Here is a 20365-nt window from a genome sequence, read left to right on the forward strand (position 1 = left end):
GGAGAGACAGGAAGAGAGATAGAAAGAGAGATAGAGGGATCTTCTATCTGCTGGCTCACTCCCCAAATGGCCACAATGACTGAGGCTCTGCCAGGCCAAAGGAGAGCTGGATCAGAAGTGGAGCAGGTGCCAGCGCTGTGGTGTAGTGGGTAAAGTTACCACTTGCAGTGTCAGTATCCCATATGGGCACCAGTTTAAGTCCCGGCTGCTCCACTTCCAATCCAGCTCTCTGCTAGTGTGTTTGGGAAAGCAGTGGAAGACGGCTCAAGTCCTTGGGTCCCTGCCCCAGTGTGGGAGACTTGGAAGAAGCTCCTGACTTTGACTTCGGATCGGTGGAGCTCCAACCGTTGTGGCCATCTGGGGAGTGAGCCAGGGGATGGAAGACCTCTCTCTCTCTCTCTCTCTCTCTCTCTCTTTCTCTGCCTCTCTGTAACACTGCCTTTCAAATAAATAAATAAATAAATAAATCTTCAAGAAAAAAAAAAGTGGAGCAGCTGGGTCTCAAACTGGTACTGGAGGCTTAACTTACTACACCACAGTACCGACTCCTACTGTATTTTCTAGGTTCAGACTCCCTCAAGGAGCCATTAGGAGCTCTTCCAAGCTTATCTGATGAGATGTCTTGGCTGACTCTGTCCTTGGCTGAATTGTCTAGCCTTGCTTCTGACCTTCTGGGGACAGTTATCCCATGTCATGGGAAATAGAGTAGAACCTCTTCCTGATAGGCTGGGACCTCTGGCCTGTTTATTAGTTTTCTGTGTTGGGTTTTCCTCAGGCCCATTTACCTCAACTTTAAAAAAAATTCAGGATTTTTAAAAAAGATGATTTATTTGTTTGAAAGGCAGAGAGACAGAGGCAGAGAGAAAAAGAAGAGAGAGAAAGAGAGACAGAGACAGAGAGAGAGAGAGGATCTTCTATTGGCTGGTTCACTCCCCAAATGGCCACAATGTCTGGGGATGAGCCAGCCAGGAGCCAGGAGCTTCTTTTGGGTCTCCCACGTGGGTATGTGGGTACAGGGGCCAAGCACTTGGGCTATCTTCTGCTGCTTTCCCAGGTGCATTAGCAGGCAGCTGGATCTGCAGCAGAGCAGCTGGGAACTTATTTGGGATGCCAGTGCTACAGGTGGCAGCTTTACGTGGTACAGGCAAAGCAGTGATGGTCCCAATACATCTCAACTTAATCATTGACTTTCCAGTTACATGCCAGGGCTGACTACCTTGCACTGAGTGACGTTCAGGCAAGCCTGTCACCCCAGGATCTGAAGCTGGACATAATGAATCTCATCCTCTTGAAGACGGTGTTGGCTGCAGCAGCTCACCAAGTAGAAGCCAGATATTGTGACCTCACCACGAGTCCACAAACAACTACTGATCAGTGTCACTCTCTAACCACTAGCTCTTATTTTTTAAACAGCATTTCACTATGTGAAATTATAAAATCTCACATAATATATGGTATTTACTAACATCTACTTATTTAATCTGTTATCTGTCTTCTGCCTCTAAAACAAAAGCACAAGGATAGGTACTTGTCTTAGTCACTGCTGTTATCTTCACCATCTAGGACATCTCTAGCATATAGTGAGCACTCAAAAAATATTTGAAAAATGGGACACAAATGAATATTGTATGATAATAATGATGATGACCATTATCACTTTATATGCTAAGTATTATTTTAAGTCCTTCAAGCATTTCAAAAGATTCATGGGAAAATATAAGTTTACTTAGGTATAATTTTTTTTAAAGACAGGCATAGTTTTTTCATTAGAGGCATTTTTTATGAACTGTTTTGAAGACTTCTAGAATATATGGATTTCAAAAATTCTTTGTACCAAAACAATTATCTTTTAATTCCAGCTTCCAAGAATGTTTCTGCATTGGTTCACTAAATCCTAGTAATCCTGGCTTACAGATGAGGAAGTTTAAAGTATAGGGAATTGGGCTGGCGCTGGGGCATAGAGGGTAAAGCTGCTGCCTTCAGTGCCTGCATCCCATATGGTTGCCGGTTCGAGTCCTGGTGCTCCACTTCCCATCCAGCTCTCTGCTATGGCCTGGAAAAGCTGTAGAAGATGGCCCAAGGTCCTTGGACCCCTGCACCTTCATAGATAACCCAGAAGAAGCTCCTGGCTCCTGGTTTCAGAATAGGATCACCTCCTGTTGTTGCAGCCATTTGGGAAGTGAACCAGTGGATGGAAGACCTCTTTCTCCACACCCCCTCTGTGTGTGTGTGTGTGTGTGTGTGTGTCCTCTCTGTAGCTCTGCCTTTCAAATAAGCAAAAAATAAATATTAAAAAAAAGGTAAAGTTGGCCGGCGCCGTGGCTCAATAGGCTAATCCTCCACCTAGCGGCGCTGGCACACCGGGTTCTAGTCCCGGTTGGGGCACTGGATTCTTTCCTGGTTGCCCCTCTTCCAGGCCAGCTCTCTGCTGTGGCCAGGGGAGGCAGTGGAGGATGGCCCAAGTGCTTGGGCCCTGCACCCCATGGGATACCAGGAGAAGCACCTGGCTCCTGCCTTCGGATCAGCGCTGTGCGCCGGCCACAGCGCGCCAGCCATGGTGGCCATTGGAGGGTGAACCAACAGCAAAAGGAAGACCTTTCTCTCTGTCTCTCTCTCTCACTGTCCACTCTGCCTGTCAAAAAAAAAAAAAAAAAAAAAAAAAAAAAAAAGGTAAAGTATAGGGAATGAAAGCGGTCTGCCTAGCTCCAGCCATTGGGGCCATTTGAGGAGTGAACCAGTGGATGGATGACCTTTCTCTCTGTCTCTGCCTCTCTCTGTCTGTAACTCTACCTTTCAAGTAAATAAATAAATCCGCTGATTCACTCCCCACATGGCTGCAATGACTCGAGCTGCACCGATCTGAAGCCAGGAACCAGGAGCTTCTTCCAGGTCTCCCACTTGGGTACAGGGGCCCAAGGACTCGGGCCATCTTTTACTGCTTTCCCAGGCCATAACAGAGAGCTGGATCGAAAGTCAGCCAGCCGGGACTCGAATTGGCCCCCACATGGGATGCCGGCACTGCAGGTGGCAGCTTTACCTGCTACACCACAGTGCCGGCCCCAATAAATAAATCTTTTAAAAAAAGGCTCTATTAATAGCCACTATGTTAAATGTCTCTGACCAGTCCTATCCTGTAAGCAGTAATACAAAATGGAAGATAAAACAAAATAAAAAATGAGAGATAAAACAAAATAGAAGATGGGAGATAGAACACAAGCTTTGGAAGCAAATAAACTAGGCTTTGAATTCCAAGCCTTAACTTTGTAGTCATGCAACTTTGCACAAGTTATTTAAGCTACCTGGTGCTCATGTGAGATCCAATGACTTAACTTAAGTAAAAGTCTTTTTGCAAAGCCTGAAATATACACTATTAAAGTGTCACTACTATTGTGATGTATCATTGCCAACTGTGTGGTACAGACAGCAAGTGACATAAAGGAGTCTAGAAGAAAGAATTACTGAGGAATTATAGGTGACTCATGGTGATCAGGAAAAGTTTCATGTAAATAGAGATACTGAAGATCTTCAGCTCAGAGAACTATGATTGCTAAGAAATATTCACTGTCAAAACCAGTCTTCACGACAAGAGGGTTTTGAGTCCAATACTCAAGTCAGAGGCCAAAAGGTACCCACTGAGAACATTCCGTGAACTACCTAACCTATATTCAATCATAGTATTAACAATTACTGCAGCAGCTACTAGTTGTGAGGCCCAGAGATACAGCCATTTCTGATTGCCAAGACAGTGGGGAAACAAAGAGAAATCAACAATTGATTATGCAGTGTGGAATACCAATGATGGAAGGCCCTGGCAGTGCTAACAGAGGAGGCTCCAATCCAGAGTAAGTTAGGGGAGCCTTTCTGGATGAGACTGGCCTCAAACTTGTCTCATGAAGCCAGGTGAAGAAAAGCAGAAGAATGTTGGAGACTGAAGAATTTGTCTGAGCATGGGTAAGGACCTGTGTGGTACAGTTCAGAGCGGAGCGTGAACAGAAGCTGCAGGAAAGCAGAGCTCAGGTACAGAGGGTGACCTGGGCCTCAGGAAGGCAAATGGATTTGGTCCTAAGATAAATCAATTAAGCAGTCATCTCTGAGATATCATTTGCCTGTAGCAGATACACTGCTTCTCCATGAAATACAAACAAAAGTGCAAAGAAAGAATATATTATTTTTCTAGGCTTGTTGATGAATTTTCTGTCTGAATAGGTCACGGGCATTTTTAACATTAGTATATATCACCACCTCATGCTTTAATGTAGTGTTTTTTTTTTTTTTTTTTTTTTTTTACAGGCAGAGTGGACAGTGAGAGAGAGAGAGAGAGAGAGAGAAAGGTCTTCCTTTTGCCATTGGTTCACCCTCCAATGGCCACCACGGCTGGCGTGCTGCGGCCGGCGCACAGCGCTGATCCAAAGGCAGGAGCCAAGTGCTTCTCCTGGTCTCCCATGGAGTGCAGGGCCCTAGCACTTGGGCCATCCTCCACTGCACTCCCTGGCCACAGCAGAGAGCTGGCCTGGAAGAGGGGCAACCAGGACAGAATCCGGTGCCCCGACCGGGACTAGAACCCAGTGTGCCGGCGCCGTTAGGTGGAGGATTAGCCTATTGAGCCGCGGCGCCGGCCCTAATGTAGTTTTAAATTCAGCTCTGTTCAGCAAATGTTACTCTTCCTTCCTCAGCACAACACCTTTAACAACTTGGTAAAATTCTGCTGAACTGGGTTTTGGACTCATTGAGCAACCATGGTATAAGGTAACATTGGGCCAACAGGCAAGGCTGGAACCCAGGGAGAGGTGGAGGTAAAAATGTTATTATCGCAATACCCTTGCCTTCAATAATCTGGAAATTCTGATGATGCAAATGAGAGGCATACATGACAATAATATGCACGCCGCAAGGGCGACCAGAGTGTGTTGTATTGTCTCAGCAGTGGCCTTTGCAGATGGTAGGAGTCTGAATCCCCTTCTCATAGCACTTTCAAAAACCTTAAACTCCTTGAGGGCAGCAGGGCTATGTCTATTTTACTATTACATATTCAGAGACCACCAAATGGTAAGTCTTTGTAAGTATTTACCAAATGGACCTATTTAATCTTAACAACCTGAGAAGTATTAACTGCTTTACAAATGTAGAAGCTGGACTAAGAAACGTGAAGTGATTTGCCTGAGGTTATAAGGCCAGTAAGTGAAACAGTAAAAATAATAACAATCATTATCATTATTTCAGATGCTAAGGAAGTACAACCTCCATTTATCATTCTTGGAATGTCTCTGTCATAGGATTCTCTTTCATACTAAGATGGAAAATGTTCTCTCAGGTCGAACAAAACTTAAAGTTTATAATCTGAGTTCTCAAGCTCTTATTGGATTTTATCTGCTGCCAGTTTTAAGAGCTCCAAAAAAAGCAGAATGGCTTTAGGATAGATCAGTCTGCCCACATGGCAGATAAGGACATCCATGTGAGTAGACATAGTAAAAACTGTTCCTTTTTTACACTTTATTTAAGAGGTAGAGTTACAGATAGAGAGAGGGAGAGGCAGAGAGAAACATCGTCCATCTGCTGGTTCACTCCACAAATGGCCAGAAAGCCAGGAACTTCCAGGTCTCCCACGTGGGTACAGGGGCCCAAGTACTTGGGCCATCCTCTATTGCTTTCCCAGGCCATAAGCAAGAGCTGGATGGGAAATGGAGCAGCAGGAAATTGAATTGGCATTGCACTACAGGCAGAGGCTTAGCCAACAATGCCACAGCGATGGCCCCTGTATGTGATTCTTTAGCCCAAAGATTCTCCAATACTTTTCTCATTTTCTCAATTCAATAAATCTTTATTAAATTCCTACTGTGTAGAAAATACTTTTCTTAGTACTTTCAAAGTAAAATACATAGCACAAAATTATCTGCACATGTCCTAGCTCCTGTTGTGATTAAATCAACTCGGTATCCACCTGCAGACTAAGACCCCAAGAGTAGCAAGTAAATCCTCAAGGGAGAACTGACTGAGCCACTTATCTTTGTAAAGGAGTACAGTACTAACACATTATTGTCATTTTAATACATTTTCATGGAACTGAACAAATCTTTCAAATGTTGCTCTGGAATCAGACAGATCTGGGTTCAAAACAGGGTCTAGCCAAACCATTTACTTGCTGTATAAGTTTATCTCTCAAAACATGTTAGCTCATCTGTAAAATAGGAAAATTAACATTTAACTTTTAAGGGTGTTGTAAGGATTAAAAAGGATATTGTTTGTAAGATACAGTGCCTGACTCAGTTTTGAGTAAGAGCTCAAAAACTGAAAGAAAATCTCATTTCTAATTCTACCTCTAGGTCACCCCCATTAGTCACTATTATTATTATTTTGAAGATTCAGTTAGGTGGCATGGCCAAGGAATGAGGTTTCCTGGTTAATACATATTTTGGTTAATAGGACAACATGTACCATGCACACATTCGTTAGTTTCCAAAGATACAGAATATAATGCTTCATATTAAATCTAAAACAATCAGAACTTATCCTTTCTTTAATGCTTTGGAGGATAATAGCCTGTTATTTTTCTTTTGGCTAATATAGAGTTGACTGTCAGCAAGAACAGTGATTCTCAAACTTTTCTGGTCATGAACCAACAAGTGAAAAAAAAGAAAAAAGTAAGATATTTTGAACGCAGCAGCTTCAAATCACAACTTAGAACGAAAGGTAACTGAAACAGAAGATTCATGAAATAAAAATACTTACTTTAAGGTAAGTACCATTCAACGATATTTTCTTTTCTGTTTCAGTCCATTCTATCATTGCATTGTTTTAATGTTTTTTAAATGCTGGTTCAGACCCAATAAAACAACTATAAGCAAAACCACAACCTAATATTGCTATTCTGTTCACTAACATGTATTAAAGATACAGTTCAACTGAGCCTGTGATTAAGCTCTGAAGTTTTATTAATTCTATTTTACATTAAGAAACCGAATCTCAGGGGCTGGCACTGTGGTGTAACAGGTTAAAACCCTGGCCTGAACCACTGGCATCCCATTTGGGTGCTAGTTTTAGCCCTGGCTGCTCCTCTTCCAATCCAGCTCTCTGCTATGGCCTGGGAAAGCAGAAGATGGTCCAAGTCCGTGGGACTCTGCATGCACATGGGAGACCCGAAGGAAGCTCTTGGCTTCGGATCAGCGCAGCTCTGGCTGTTGCGGCCATCTGGGGAGTGAACCAGCAGATGGAAGACCTCTCTCTGTGTCTCTACATCTCTCTGTAACTCTTTCAAATAAATAAAAAATAAATCTTAAAAAAAAAAAGAAACTGAATCTCAGAAAGTATAGGTGACTTGGGCTAAATGGACTCCCAAAAGTCAATGACAGATCTAAGATTCACAAGTTTTCTAACTCTGAAGTTAAGGAAACTTAAAAAACAACCCCCACCCCCCATAAAAGCCAAATTATGATATTATGATTATGATAAATCAACTCAATAAATGCATACTGAGTATTCACTATGTACCAGACACTGAAATAAGAAGGCATTTGACACAATCTTTGCCCTCCAATGCTAACTGAAGGTCATCAGATAAGACCTAACTTAGAGGTCAGAGTGTTGTGGTCAAGTCACTGCTTGGGATGCCTGCATCACATATCAAAGTGCTGGTTCAATTCCTGGCTGCTTCACTTCTAATTGAGCTTCCTAATATGCCCAGGAAGTCAGTGAAGATGGCTTAAGTACATGGGCTCCTGCCGCCCATGTGGGAGACCAGGATGGCATTGCTGGCTCCTGGCTTTGGTCTGGCCCAGCCAAGGCTGTTACAGGTATTTATGGAGTGAATCAGCAGCTAGATCTCTCTCTGCCTCTCTGCCTTCCAAATAAAATGAAAACAAATAATTTTTAAAAATACCAAAATCAGAAAAGTTAAGTGACTTAGTACACATACTTGTAAATCTAAAGTGGGTATTTTATATATTATTTATTTATTTATTTGAAAGGCAGAGTTACAGAGGCAGAGGCAGCGAGAGAAACAGGTCTTCCATCCATTGGTTCACTCCCCAAACAGCCACAGTGGCTGGTGCTGGGCCAGTTGGAAGCCAGGAACCTGGAGCTTTTTCCAGGTCTCCCACGTGGGTTCAGGGGCCCAAGAACTTGGCCAATTTTCTACTGCTTTCCCAGGACATAGCAGAGAGCTGGATTGGAAGTGGAGCAGCCAGGAGTCAAACCAGCGCACATACGGGATACTGGCATCGCAAGCGGCAGCTTTACATGCTACACCAGTGCTGGGCCCTAAAGCGGGTATTTTTTAATATAGGGGGAAATAAGCTAATTCCGCACCCACTACCACCTTCTCTTTGACCATCATTTACTCTACAGAATGAGCACTGGTAACTGTTGGCTAGAGCACACAGTGTACTCTTCTAATGGCACATTTCTTTACCATCTGAATAAAAGTTGGTATCTTTCATTCTAGTGCTTTCTGACAAGTAACCCTAAAAGTAGTCCTCAATGTGACTTCACCAATGATTGTCATCATCGTAACATCACAGTATGTTCAGAAGAATGCTCTAATGCCAATTCTTAGCTCTCTAAGTAACTGATATTTACTTTAGAAAAGTCTTTAGGATGCTTTTACTTCTGAGATATTGTCACTTAATAAAAAGAGAGGTCTAGCCCCTGAGAAACAACCAGGAAACAACAGTCCTTGATCTAAAACATTTCATAGCTACTAATCCAAAGTAGAAACCAAGTTAAAATACTGAACCTTCCTAAACCATAACTTTTACAACTGTCTCTCTAGCTTTACCTTTACACAGCCTATATTGCATTCACACCAAGCTACTTACAATTCCTTAAACAAGCCTTGTTAAGTTCCCATCTCTATGCCTTCATTAATACTATTCCTTCTATGTTGAATCCACCTTGCTTATAATTCTTCTGCTAATCCAGCTTCCTGGCTCAACTCAAAAGGTATTTCCTCCATAAAGCCTTGTCTTCTTCTTCTAACAAGTATCTCCCTCTTCTGTATATTGTACCATCTCTGCCAAAACACTGCCTACATTTTGTTTGTCATTATCCTTATTGATACTCATATTTTAATACATATTATAATATCTATTAAATAACATGACATTCTAGGAGGCAACTAGATTGTGCTTCCTATACAACAAACATACAATATACATTTCCTGAAACTGCATGGAAAATTTAGATCTAGAAAGGGAATTACCTTTTGTTCCTTTACCCAAGACAGGCGAACTTTGGCCAACCTGGACATATTCCCAGATACTCTGGAGTGAAGACTTTTCATATTGTTAAATATTTAACCTGAAGCAAGCAGTTGAGTTTTATTTTTGAAAAAAGGGGTTAACAGTACCTGTCTTAGTTACATTAACAAGATCAAACTGACAACATAGAGCAAATATTATATAAGGCTAAGTGAATATGAGATATGATCTCTATGGTCACAAATCTGTTAGAACAATCAAAGTTCTAGAATGTAAACTGCTCCTCTGTTCTAGGAAAACTGACACAACCTGAAGTATACCTCAGGAAGTGTACTGTCAAGATTACACCAACCCATGTCTCCAAAATTCACTAACTAGAGATCTTTTTAAGAGTTCTTAGTAAAGCTCTTCTAAACTTGAAGTTTTTCCTTCTTGTGGCAAATCTTAAGCCAGAAATATAAATTCAAGATTCAAGTACTGTCTTAAATATAGATGAAGTTCCAATTTTTTAAAAATATAAACACCTACCTAGCAACACAATCCTAAGAATATACATCTGCTTCTTATTTTGCCCATTTGCCTGCTCAAATCACTCACCCAATTATCTCCTTTTGGCCCTTCATTAATAGAATTGGATTTTTCTAGTCTAAAATCTAGAGAAGTATCTCCTATACTTTCCTTTCTCCAAAATGTAGCCTTCTCCCTTTTTATAAATATATTTCTTCCCATATAAGCATAGTCTAAAACTAAGAAAATACCTTCTAAGAGCTTGTATACCACACACAAAACCTACACACATAAACCTGCAAAACCTTTTATGATTTTTGGTGAAGCTTTGAAATACATAGACTCATGTGGAAAGAGAAAAGTCCTGTTATCTATTTCATAATAAAAGTTGTTTGCTTTTTTTTTTTTTTTTTAAAGAAATGAAAGTACAGGGCCTGGAAAACAGCAGTCATGGGATCAGATTAACTTACAACCCTTTCCCATAGGTGAGTTATTCATTTATTTAGAGGCAGAGAGAGAGAGCGAGTGAGCGAGCTCCTATCCACTGGTTTACTGTCCAAATGTCCACAATGGCCCAGACTGGGCGGGGGCTAGAGCCAGAAGCTGGAAACATAATCCAGGTAGCCCCTGTGGGTGATAGGAGTCCAACTACTTGAGCCATCACCACCACCTCTCAGGTTCCGCAGTGGTGGGAAACTAGAGTCAAGAGCTGGAGCTGAGAGATGAACCCAGGCACTCTAATGTGGGATGCAGATGTTGTACCTGCTAGGCTGAACACCTACTTCCTCTAAGGATTAAATTGAAGAAAAGAAGTAACTCCCACTCACATCCTTTCCATGACTGTATATGAAGTGAAATTCAAAATCTGTGACAGTAAACGATGTTCTAAGATTGTGTTTTCAGTTTAAGTCTTGAACCCCTTCAGGAATAAATTCTTTTTATTTCTCCATTCTTTTTTTTTTGGACAGGCAGAGTGGACAGTGAGAGAGAGAGAGACAGAGAGAAAGGTCTTCCTTTTGCCGTTGGTTCACCCTCCAATGGCCGCCGCAGCCGGCGCATCGCGCTGATCCGAAGGCAGGAGCCAGGTGCTTTTCCTGGCCTCCCATGCGGGTGCAGGGCCCAAGGACTTGGGCCATCCTCCACTGCACTCCCGGGCCATAGCAGAGAGCTGGACTGGAAGAGGGGCAACCAGGACAGAATCCGGTGCCCCGACCGGGACTAGAATCTGGTGTGCTGGCGCCGCTAGGTAGAGGATTAGCCTATTGAGCTGTGGCGCCAGCCTATTTCTCCATTCTTAAAGGTAAAGCAATAGGTCTCAATTTAGAATAATTCGTCAATTTATTTATCACGCTTTTTATTTCCCCCTTGAGAGTCTTGGAAAAAGGGCACAAATTTAGGTTTGGCCTGACACCCCCTGCTTCCTCATTTCAAATGTATGTAATCAACAACTATGTCAGGGTCTTTGCAGTGGTTTTTCCTTCTTTTTTTCCCCCTTCAAATAGGAGGGTACTAAATTGAAGGCCAGCATTCTGCTCACATCCCGTACACCTCTTCAGTCAATCTGATCACTTCTAGAGCTGTTTGCACTGCCAAAGTCATCCATCATCCTGCCTCACTAAGCAGAGGAAGTAAAACTGATGGCAAGTTAGAAAAATCTCATTAAGCACTTTTTGCCTCAACCTCTTCACCACTCCTTGAGAAACAGAACTTCAAAATTCAGCCTACGAGGAAAACAAAGGGATATAGAAGAAAAGCTAATGTGGTGAAGTGGCAAGATAGATTCAAAGTAAGTTGGTTTCTTGGCAAAAGTCAAAAAACTATCAATTAAGCACAACCCTTCTCTTATTCTTTCTCAGTGACTTCTAAATTACCTACCAGGCTATTTCAAGAAATTTAAAAAAAGCACTGGTTAAAATTAATTTTACATTCATCTATTTTCTCTTGATAAATAAATTCCAAGTTAATTTTAACTGTAAAGGAGATCATGGGTGTACTTTGCAATACCTTATAAGGATGCAAAAAAGAAAAAAAAAGTTAATAACAGCCACACAATTCCAGAGAAATGGTGAGGTCTTGTCTGTGTTGGAAAGCCACTGTGTCTCACCATTATCGCCCACCCCCCGAGTGCTCAGGAGAGGATGGAGACTATGAGAGTTGCATGCAATGTCACTTCCCAGGACATCTGCCATAGGCAGACTGGTCTCTTCCTGGGGAAGGACCTTTGCCAACGGACAGAAAGACTGACAGACTGTATGGTACCTAACATTGTCTAAGCACATTCAGTTTTCAGGATGCATCTATGACTGATGACTTCAAACACTTTTCTCATCTGACTCCCATCTTCAAGATAAAGAAATTGAGGTTCTGAAAGTTGAAGTTCCTCATCTAAGAACACTCAATTATAAATTAGGGTAAGTCAGGATTTTGGCTCACCTCTACCTGACTCTGAGGTCCTTTGTACTAGAGAGATTGTTAAGCTAAAGAAGTCTCCTCAGAGGCTACAGGAACACTTGAAGTCCCCTGGGGCCAGAGGTAAATTCGTGGCACTGAAGCTTCTGAGCTGGCCCTGCCAACAAAGACACAGAAAGAGTGGTATCCGGTAGAAACAAATCTGTTTTTCCTGCATGTGTACAAATCAATATAACATGTTTTTAATCTCATCTGCACACTGCCCCTCTGGGTCCTAATCACAGTAACCTGGTTGATTTCAGTATTGGAAACTTTTCCACTGTAAAAGTGATTAAAATATAATCAATATAGAAAGTTATTCTCCCCCAAAGAAACCTAAAACAGAGCAACTCCAAAATAAAACCAATTTACATATTTTAGCCCAAATTAAAAAGTAAAAGCTAAGGATTCCCTTTTAATATCCTGAATAATAAATGCACATTTATGTAAAACTTCCTTTGGGGAACAGTTACTATGAGGACAACTTTCCCGATATTATTCATAAGTATCACTTTTGTTTTGGTGTTACAGTAAGAATCTGGACTTGTGGGAATTGTACTGTCTGTACCCAGTGCATCAACAGAGATAATTAATGTTGAAGACATGTACAATATCCAGAATTTTAGATGTGTGGTTGGCTGTATTACAAACAGTAACATAAGAAAGGATGAGTCAAAGTTGGTCAAAATCGCAAATTGCAGAGACTTAGTCGTTTATTCCATTTTAAGTGAGCACTTTCCTAATGAAAGTTTCATTAGTAAAGACTGCAAATTCTCAGCCTTTCCACTCCAGACTTTTAAATAGCACTTAGAGCTAAAGTTTATCATTAGAGCCATATTTACTACTGCTGCATCTTCAAAGGGGACACTAAAAAAAAAGTTCAACTAAGGTTGTTATTATTTTTATTGTACAAATTAGAAAGCAAAACTTTAAAAGGTTTAGACTGGAAGCATAGGAAAATACAGAATTCTTGAGAAGACATTATTGGCATATCCCATGACACACTGGAGGTCACAGCCATCAATCTACACTTCCCTCCACTCCAAGTACATGGTAGCTAGATGCGTATGACAAGAAACTGTGATTTCTCCTCCACTATCAAAATGCCAATTTGCACATGGGCATGCCAAGAAGGTCAACATCTGCCCAAGTGCTTCTGGAGGGAAAATGAGGAAAGGTATTCAAAGAGTCATTTTTTTTTTCTGTAAGAAGCAAAGTGTTCCTATTTTCTGTAAAATTAACAAGTTCCAGCCAAGCTCCATGTTCAGTTGACTGAAAGACAAGTTCCTTCCAACTCTGTCAACTTTACTTTTTCCTGAGATTGAACATCTGGACAAACAGAACCCTTAAATGTCCAGAAGGTTTTTTTATTTCTACCTTTTGAAATCATGCTTAGATTCATATGAATACAAATAAACATCTCTCCATGCCTCCTTGAATGTCCCAACAGATCATAATTTGACACAAACCTCACTGTGAAATGTTCAACCTCAAAATCCCTTATCTTAACTATCCTAAATGACAAGGACTTATCCTCTAATGACATCTTTTAATCAGTGTCAAAAGAAAAAAAGAATAGTGACCTTCAAGTCCATGTTCCAAAGAAATGAACATATTAAGTCCTCAAAAAATGCATCTTCACCCTACCACAAATGATAGCTATTCTCCCCTCTTCCAGGCCAGCTCTCTGCTATGGCCCGGGAGTGCAGTGGAGGATGGCCCAAGTCCTTGGGCCCTGCACCCGCATGGGAGGCCAGGAAAAGCACCTGGCTCCTGCCTTCGGATCAGCGCGATGCGCTGGCTGCGGCAGCCATTGGAGGGGTGAACCAACGGCAAAAGGAAGACCTTTCTCTCTGTTTCTCTCTCTCTCACTGTCCACTCTGCCTGTCCAAAAAAAAAAAAAAAAAAAAAAAAAAAAAAGGTTGTTGGCAAGACGACTTCAAGGGCTAGTTGTTACAAGAGAGTAGACAAAAGTAGACCGTAACTGATTCACAGAAGCAGGAGAGGATTCAAGGCCACCACAGTGCAGACTGAGGAAACTGCATGATGGGGTTTATTTCTTAGCATTTACCATCTTGGCTGGGATTGTTTCTCTGCTTCCTATATCCTGAAAAAAAGAACTAAACTTCCCATAAAAAATTATGAATTAAATTTTTTTAGTTTACAAGGAAAAATTTAAAAATTAAGATTGAGTTTCAATGTTATCTTTCAAACTTGAAGTACAAGGAAAGTTATTTTCAGATGAACCTATGACATATAATTTTTTCCATTAAATAGTCACATATGCTAGTTTTGCATTTTACTTTTGTGGTTAAAAATAAAGCTTTCCAGAGACAAAACACAAAAATGCAAGCACAACGATTACACTGACCTTATTCTTCAATTTTTTTTTCTTTTACTGCTTTCTCATTCAAAATTTATTTAAGAATTCCTTTATGGCTCTCAGCATTTCTTGATCCTTGTAGAGGGGTATCCTTTGTGGGTCGGGGATTATCTCTACAACAAAGATCTGAATAACAAGCCTCCCTAAAGCAAAAATGGTCAGTCCTAAAATGGTCTAGGTAAAGGAAGAACCTCAAGAGTAGGGTAGGGAGTAAAAGATAGATAAATAGACATATTAAGTTACCAGCCTATTAGGAGCACTGATATCACATAAATTATTTGTTAATGAATGTACAAAGAACAACATAAATATTATGATTAAGCAGAGTAGATGTGAACATCCAAAGCAAGCTAGCTGGCTGACTGCTTTTGTATGTTTTGCTCTTTTGTAACAATTTCATTTCAAAAGTGCTTGATTTCTAACACTGATGATCCAAAGCTATTGTGAACACACCACTTGAATACTTAATGAAGTAAACAACAAACAAAATGGCTTGTCTTGCCTGCCCCCAACCAGCATCCCAAACTGGATACAATTAAAGGTGTGAACAAGCAAGCAAGGAAGTAATGAACCTGCAAAGTCAAGGTTCTGAGAAATTATCAGGCATCCCGCACTGCACTAGTTCAAATCTATCACTCATCTCCTATACTGGAAAGGCACAGCTCCACATGTTGGTGCCTCTTTCAACTCTTGTCCTCCAACCCTTTTATTTTTCATTTTCATTGCTAAATAGCTGGTTTAAGACAATTACTGCTTATGATAACTTCTGCCCACCCACAGGTCACCGTTCTTTCAACCTTAGAAAGTCACTGACCTATAAAAATACTATGCTTAAAATATGCTGATATTTCAAAAATGCAAGAATGTTCCTAAAACACAGACACACACACACACACACACACACACACCAAAGTACAGGATGTTAACATGATCACTTTACTTCCTCCTTACTTTTACCAATGGCGACTAGATTCAAATGCCTTCAAAGAAAACAATCTTCCCCCCTCCCTCTCTATAGATAGACACATATTTTAATTTGAACCCAACCCCTGATTGAAAGGGCAGCCCTTAGCTCACAAATACTGTCCTAAGTTTGTATGTTTATAGTTTCTCAAGTGGCACTTGATAAAAGGTGTTTGGTTACTAATAGGTCTGTAAGGCCTGGATATATCTTTTTTGATTAAAATTTGAAGTTTGGGATTTTTTGAATAGGAAAATTCTTGGAGCTCATGAACAGAAGCAACCACTTATAGGAAGAAGCTCAGTTTGATTTTCTTTCCATTTATAGTTGCACATATACTTAAATGTAAATGTGTATGCACATTTGGTAATACCAAATAAGGAAAACCTAAGACAGGCCCAAGAATCCAGCAATACACTGATACATAGGGTCTTTCTCCCTCTATTTTTTCCACACACATGCCACATGCTTTCCACATATCCATCAAATGCATGGAGGGATGCATAGTGAGCAATAAAAGGTTGACTTTACTTTCAAAAGAGAAACTTAGCAATTCTTTACAACATGCACTCTCAAGTGGAAAATAGTAAGATAAAAACTTGAGATTGGTCATGTCCCTTTTTACCCCCAAAACTTCCAATGACATTGGGAAAAAATACTGCATTGCAGCATTTGCCTGCACATACTCCTGTTTGTAGCATCCGCTGGCCAGCTCACCAACAAATATATATCTTAAATGTCCCGGCATAGAAATTAAGTGTCTGGTGGCCACAGATCATTGGAACTGATGAAGAAATTTGTCAAGCCCAAAGCACTTCTATCCATGTACAATGACCTCTGTCAAGACCTCTATTCCTTTTTTGTGGTACACAAAGGTAATTTGTTTCACTTTCTTAAAAAAATTAGAATAAGGCATTAAGATGCCAAGGGCTAAGTGAAGCAGTATATTTCTTCTTAGAAGGAACATTATTTGGTCTACACTTAAGAAGAGAATCCACCCCTCAATAAGAAGATAAGTGAAAAGGGAGGAAATCAAACCAAATAAAAGGACTTGCCTTGAGGAAACCCCTTCATTGTTCACAGTAACTCTAACTTGAGAAAAACACCTCAATTCACCCACAAATCCTTTTAGAGATATTGAACATACACACACAAAGCACCATTCATGCAATGATTTCTAGATTTGAGATTTCAAATAGACTATCCCCAATATATAGCCTACCTTTAAATTATCTAAAGTCTGACATGTGTCAAATTCTATTTCAAGACTGAGTTTTGAGCTAAAATACAAATGTATAGTTCATTTTCTTTTTTTCTCTCTTTTTTAAAAATACTCTGTTGTTACTATCTCAGGACATTCTGGCCATCCTCATAACAAACCTCTAATATTCAAAGGGCCTAGGAAGGGCTACAGGGAGAGAAAAAAGTTTTAAGCCTTGGCAAAAATCATCGACAAAAGCAAACCCATCTTATCTGGCCAGGAGTATGACTTGAATGAACAGCACTTAGGAATGAATGGGACTGAGATTACAAATGAATGGTTAAGTTGTTTATTTGGCTTTTTTTTTTTTTTTTTTTGCGAGATCTTAAAATAATCTTGCAAACCAATGATTCAAAAATTCAAATATTAAGTGATTTAGCCATTATATTACTATGAGATATACAGACATTGTGTTCATTAAACTGCCATGTAGTCAAATGCTTGTTACACAAATATTTCCAGTCAGATTTTCACTTCTTGATAAATGTACACTCCAGCCTTGTGCACATCTCCACATGCAGGTAGTAGACATTAATATTTTTAAGACAAAGAAGCGAGAAAGGTCAGCAGCAGAACCACGTGTCTTTTTTACAACCCGAGCCAAGAATGACAGTTAGTATGGAAATTATTTTCTTCTAACTAAAAATTGCCCCAAAATTCTCAGAAAATACAAAAAGAATATGTTAAGGATAACAAAAAAAATATCCTATTTTTAATGACAACATAGCGTTTATGCACTTATCTGAGAGCAAAGTTCAAATGTCTGACCAAAATATGTTCATTTATTTTTATCTCATAAACCAAAACAAAAATTTTAAGTATCCTTGTAAAAACACAAAACAAGAAGCAGCATCTAAAAGAAAAAAAATGGGTTTGGGGTGTGAATGTGTATGTATGTGTTAATTTGCAATGGAGAGAGTAAAATTTAAGAGTACTTTCAATAAATCCAGTTATATTTCCTAACCTTCTAATGTATTTCAGTGTTTTTAATATCTCTTTTTTTGAACTTAAAATTAGCTGTTGGATAATGTATCTCTTTTGTCACTCATTAAAAAATCAAAAACTAAAAACAAAAACAAAAAAACCCAGATCACGGTCAATTGTTTTTACACTACCTCCTATTCACCCAAGTCCTATATCTCTCAGTCCTGGTACCCACCATCATGGGAAAAGAGACTACTAGTAAAACACACTCAGAAAAGCCAGAAACGCCTATCACTCAGGGCACACATGGATCCCACACATTCAAACACACACATACACACACACACACACACGCAATCAGCTTTTTCACTCAGTTAATGTCAAGACCAGAACCAGTACCAAATACTAAATGGAAGGCAGTGGTTGTGAGGTACAGCCTGAAGGATCTGATGGCTGGAGGCATGGGGAGGAAAGGGAAGCAAAAGGTTAGGATACTGCTTTTGATTTGCTATTTTTAAAACTAATTTTTACTTGGGATATAAAATGAGAGACACAATGAACTCCCCAGAACTACAGTATTAACATGATTTAATAAAAGCACCAGTATCACCTAACACAAAAATCATTGCTTGGAATAAGTCTGTTCTACCAATATTTTTCCTATGAATATTTGCTGGAAATTTCTAAGAAATCATTTCAGAACCTATCAGCTGTGGGAGTTCACTATTATGCTTCCGTCAACTTCATTCAATATAATTTACATTTTTTTCAAATGGCCTCACAGGATTCCTTGCGATTTTTTGCACGTACAATTTCACAGCAGGGAAAAGGGGGAAAGAACGGGAAAAAAGCAAGATCCTTACCCTCCCTTCCCCCTCTTCTCTGTTTTTTAAACAAAACAAAACAAAACAAAACAAAACAAAACAAAAAAAAAACCAGGGAAGACAGAACAGATGCTTAAAAATAGATTTCTAAAAATCACTGTAAACCAGAGTTAGAAACGTAATTAACACCTATTTATAAAGAATAATTAAAGTTGGGCCAGCCACAAAGAACAGCAAAGATAATCGAGGTCTTGTCCCCCCACCCCCCTTTTTTACACTGTTTGCAGTGTGTTCTCATGATAGCCACCTGCTCCCTACTCAGCTTCTCCTCTGTTCGTTTCCCCGGCAACCTTTCATTGGGTTTTCCTCCCAGCTATCGCTTTCAGTTGGGCTGCTCGGTCTAATCTTATTTGTTTTACACCCATCAAAACAAGCAGCCAGACAAAGGCAATCCTCTAAGAATGGGAAAAAGACCATAGCTTTGTTATAACATCTATGCAGAGCAAAAAGTCCTCCCCAGGCTTTTCTAGCGAAAAATAAGTGAGATGGATATGAATTTACAGCCTCCCCCCATACCCAGCTCTGAAGCCTGGTGAAAATTCAAAGTCAAAGTGGGCACTCGTGGCATCCGATTGTGCCATTTTGTGCCATATCTTCGGGGTCAACATCAGGCGACAGAAGCAGCACTCAAGGAGTTTCCCTGCTTCTTTTTTCAGAAAAAGATGATGCTAAAAATAGATTTACTACTTCGGCAGAAAGGTTTTCCACTTCCCCGACCACATCTCAAAGTCCTGTTTCACAATTGCATCTGCTGGTACTAAATCTTACCTCCTCCACCCCTCATTCCTAGCCTTCCCCATCACTCCTAGCATGAGACTGAAAAAGAAACGTGCCTTTAACTTTAATAGTCATATAATTCTGTTGAAGGCTCACAGAGGCATTGGACACGCCAGCCAACAGTGACGGTGACATTGTGATTGTCAAAAAAGACACCAACCTAGCTTGGCTAAAATGTGTGTTCGATAGAAGGGGTAGTATGTGTGCCTAGTGTGCATGCAGTGCCATTATATTTGAAGGTAAATTCTGCTTTTCAGAAAAGAAAAATACTAATAAACACACACACACACACACAAATGATCAGCACAGTGATTTACAATGCACAGTCCACCATGCTTACACACACACACACACACACACACACACACATACACACAAACACACGGCTGGACCCTCAAGCTCCCTTTCTCTTTTCACTTACCATCTTCAAGCCATTCCACTCCATCTGTGATCAGAAGAAGATGGACCCTCACACAGTGTGTCAAAAGCGGAAAGGAACGTTATGTAAAAGCTGACATTCCTTCTTACAGAGCTGCTGCCCAGAGAAGGAAGCAACAACTCAACACGCCAGGCACCGCTACACATACAAGCCGCCTCCTCTTTTTTATGAGGTCATGACAGGAAACTCTTTGAAATACAAGATGCAGCATTTACTGAAGCCCAAATAAATCACTCTCTTTGCTGTTTTGACTGCGCAGTCCCTCGAAACAGAACTGCCCATCTCAATGTTCGGTATCCAGGAGCTGTCTCTCAAGGTTTAAATTTCCAGCACAGAAATGGAGAGATTCCTAACCCTGCTGCATCCACCCCCAGCCCCACAAAACCCAGGCAACTAGACAAATCCCCTCTCCTGTACAAAAAGAAAACCCTTCTTTTGCCATTATGGTCTCAAGTAATACAACCTCATTCAACAAATCAGCAATTATTTCAGCTCACCCCCCACCCCCACACCTTTATGTTGAAGGGAAAACTGACAACGACCTGTTAAAAATGACAATCTATCTCCCCACTGCTTTTCAATAAAAGGAC

The 20365-nt window shown here is 40.4% G+C and overlaps 1 protein-coding gene across 15 annotated transcripts in view; it reads right to left on the reverse strand.

Moving 5' to 3' along the window:
* The window catches only part of ELAVL4 (ELAV like RNA binding protein 4), a 170292-nt gene that overhangs the window by 82144 nt on the left and 67783 nt on the right, over positions 1 to 20365 (reverse strand). Inside the window, exon 1 of one of the 15 annotated variants that reach the window (XM_008265275.4) lies at positions 19758 to 20106. The exons of 10 other annotated variants lie outside the window; for them this stretch is intronic. In XM_008265275.4, the coding sequence (XP_008263497.1) occupies positions 19758 to 19781 (24 nt within the window). In that variant the 5' untranslated portion in view covers positions 19782 to 20106. Of the gene's footprint in view, positions 1 to 9193; positions 9441 to 19757; positions 20107 to 20365 lie in introns of those variants that run through there. 4 more of the 15 variants (XM_070078547.1, XM_008265272.4, XM_008265274.4 and 1 more) reach the window with 4 other exon arrangements.

This window comes from Oryctolagus cuniculus, chromosome 7, assembly GCF_964237555.1.
Source record: "Oryctolagus cuniculus chromosome 7, mOryCun1.1, whole genome shotgun sequence".
NCBI classification, from domain to species: domain Eukaryota; kingdom Metazoa; phylum Chordata; class Mammalia; order Lagomorpha; family Leporidae; genus Oryctolagus; species Oryctolagus cuniculus.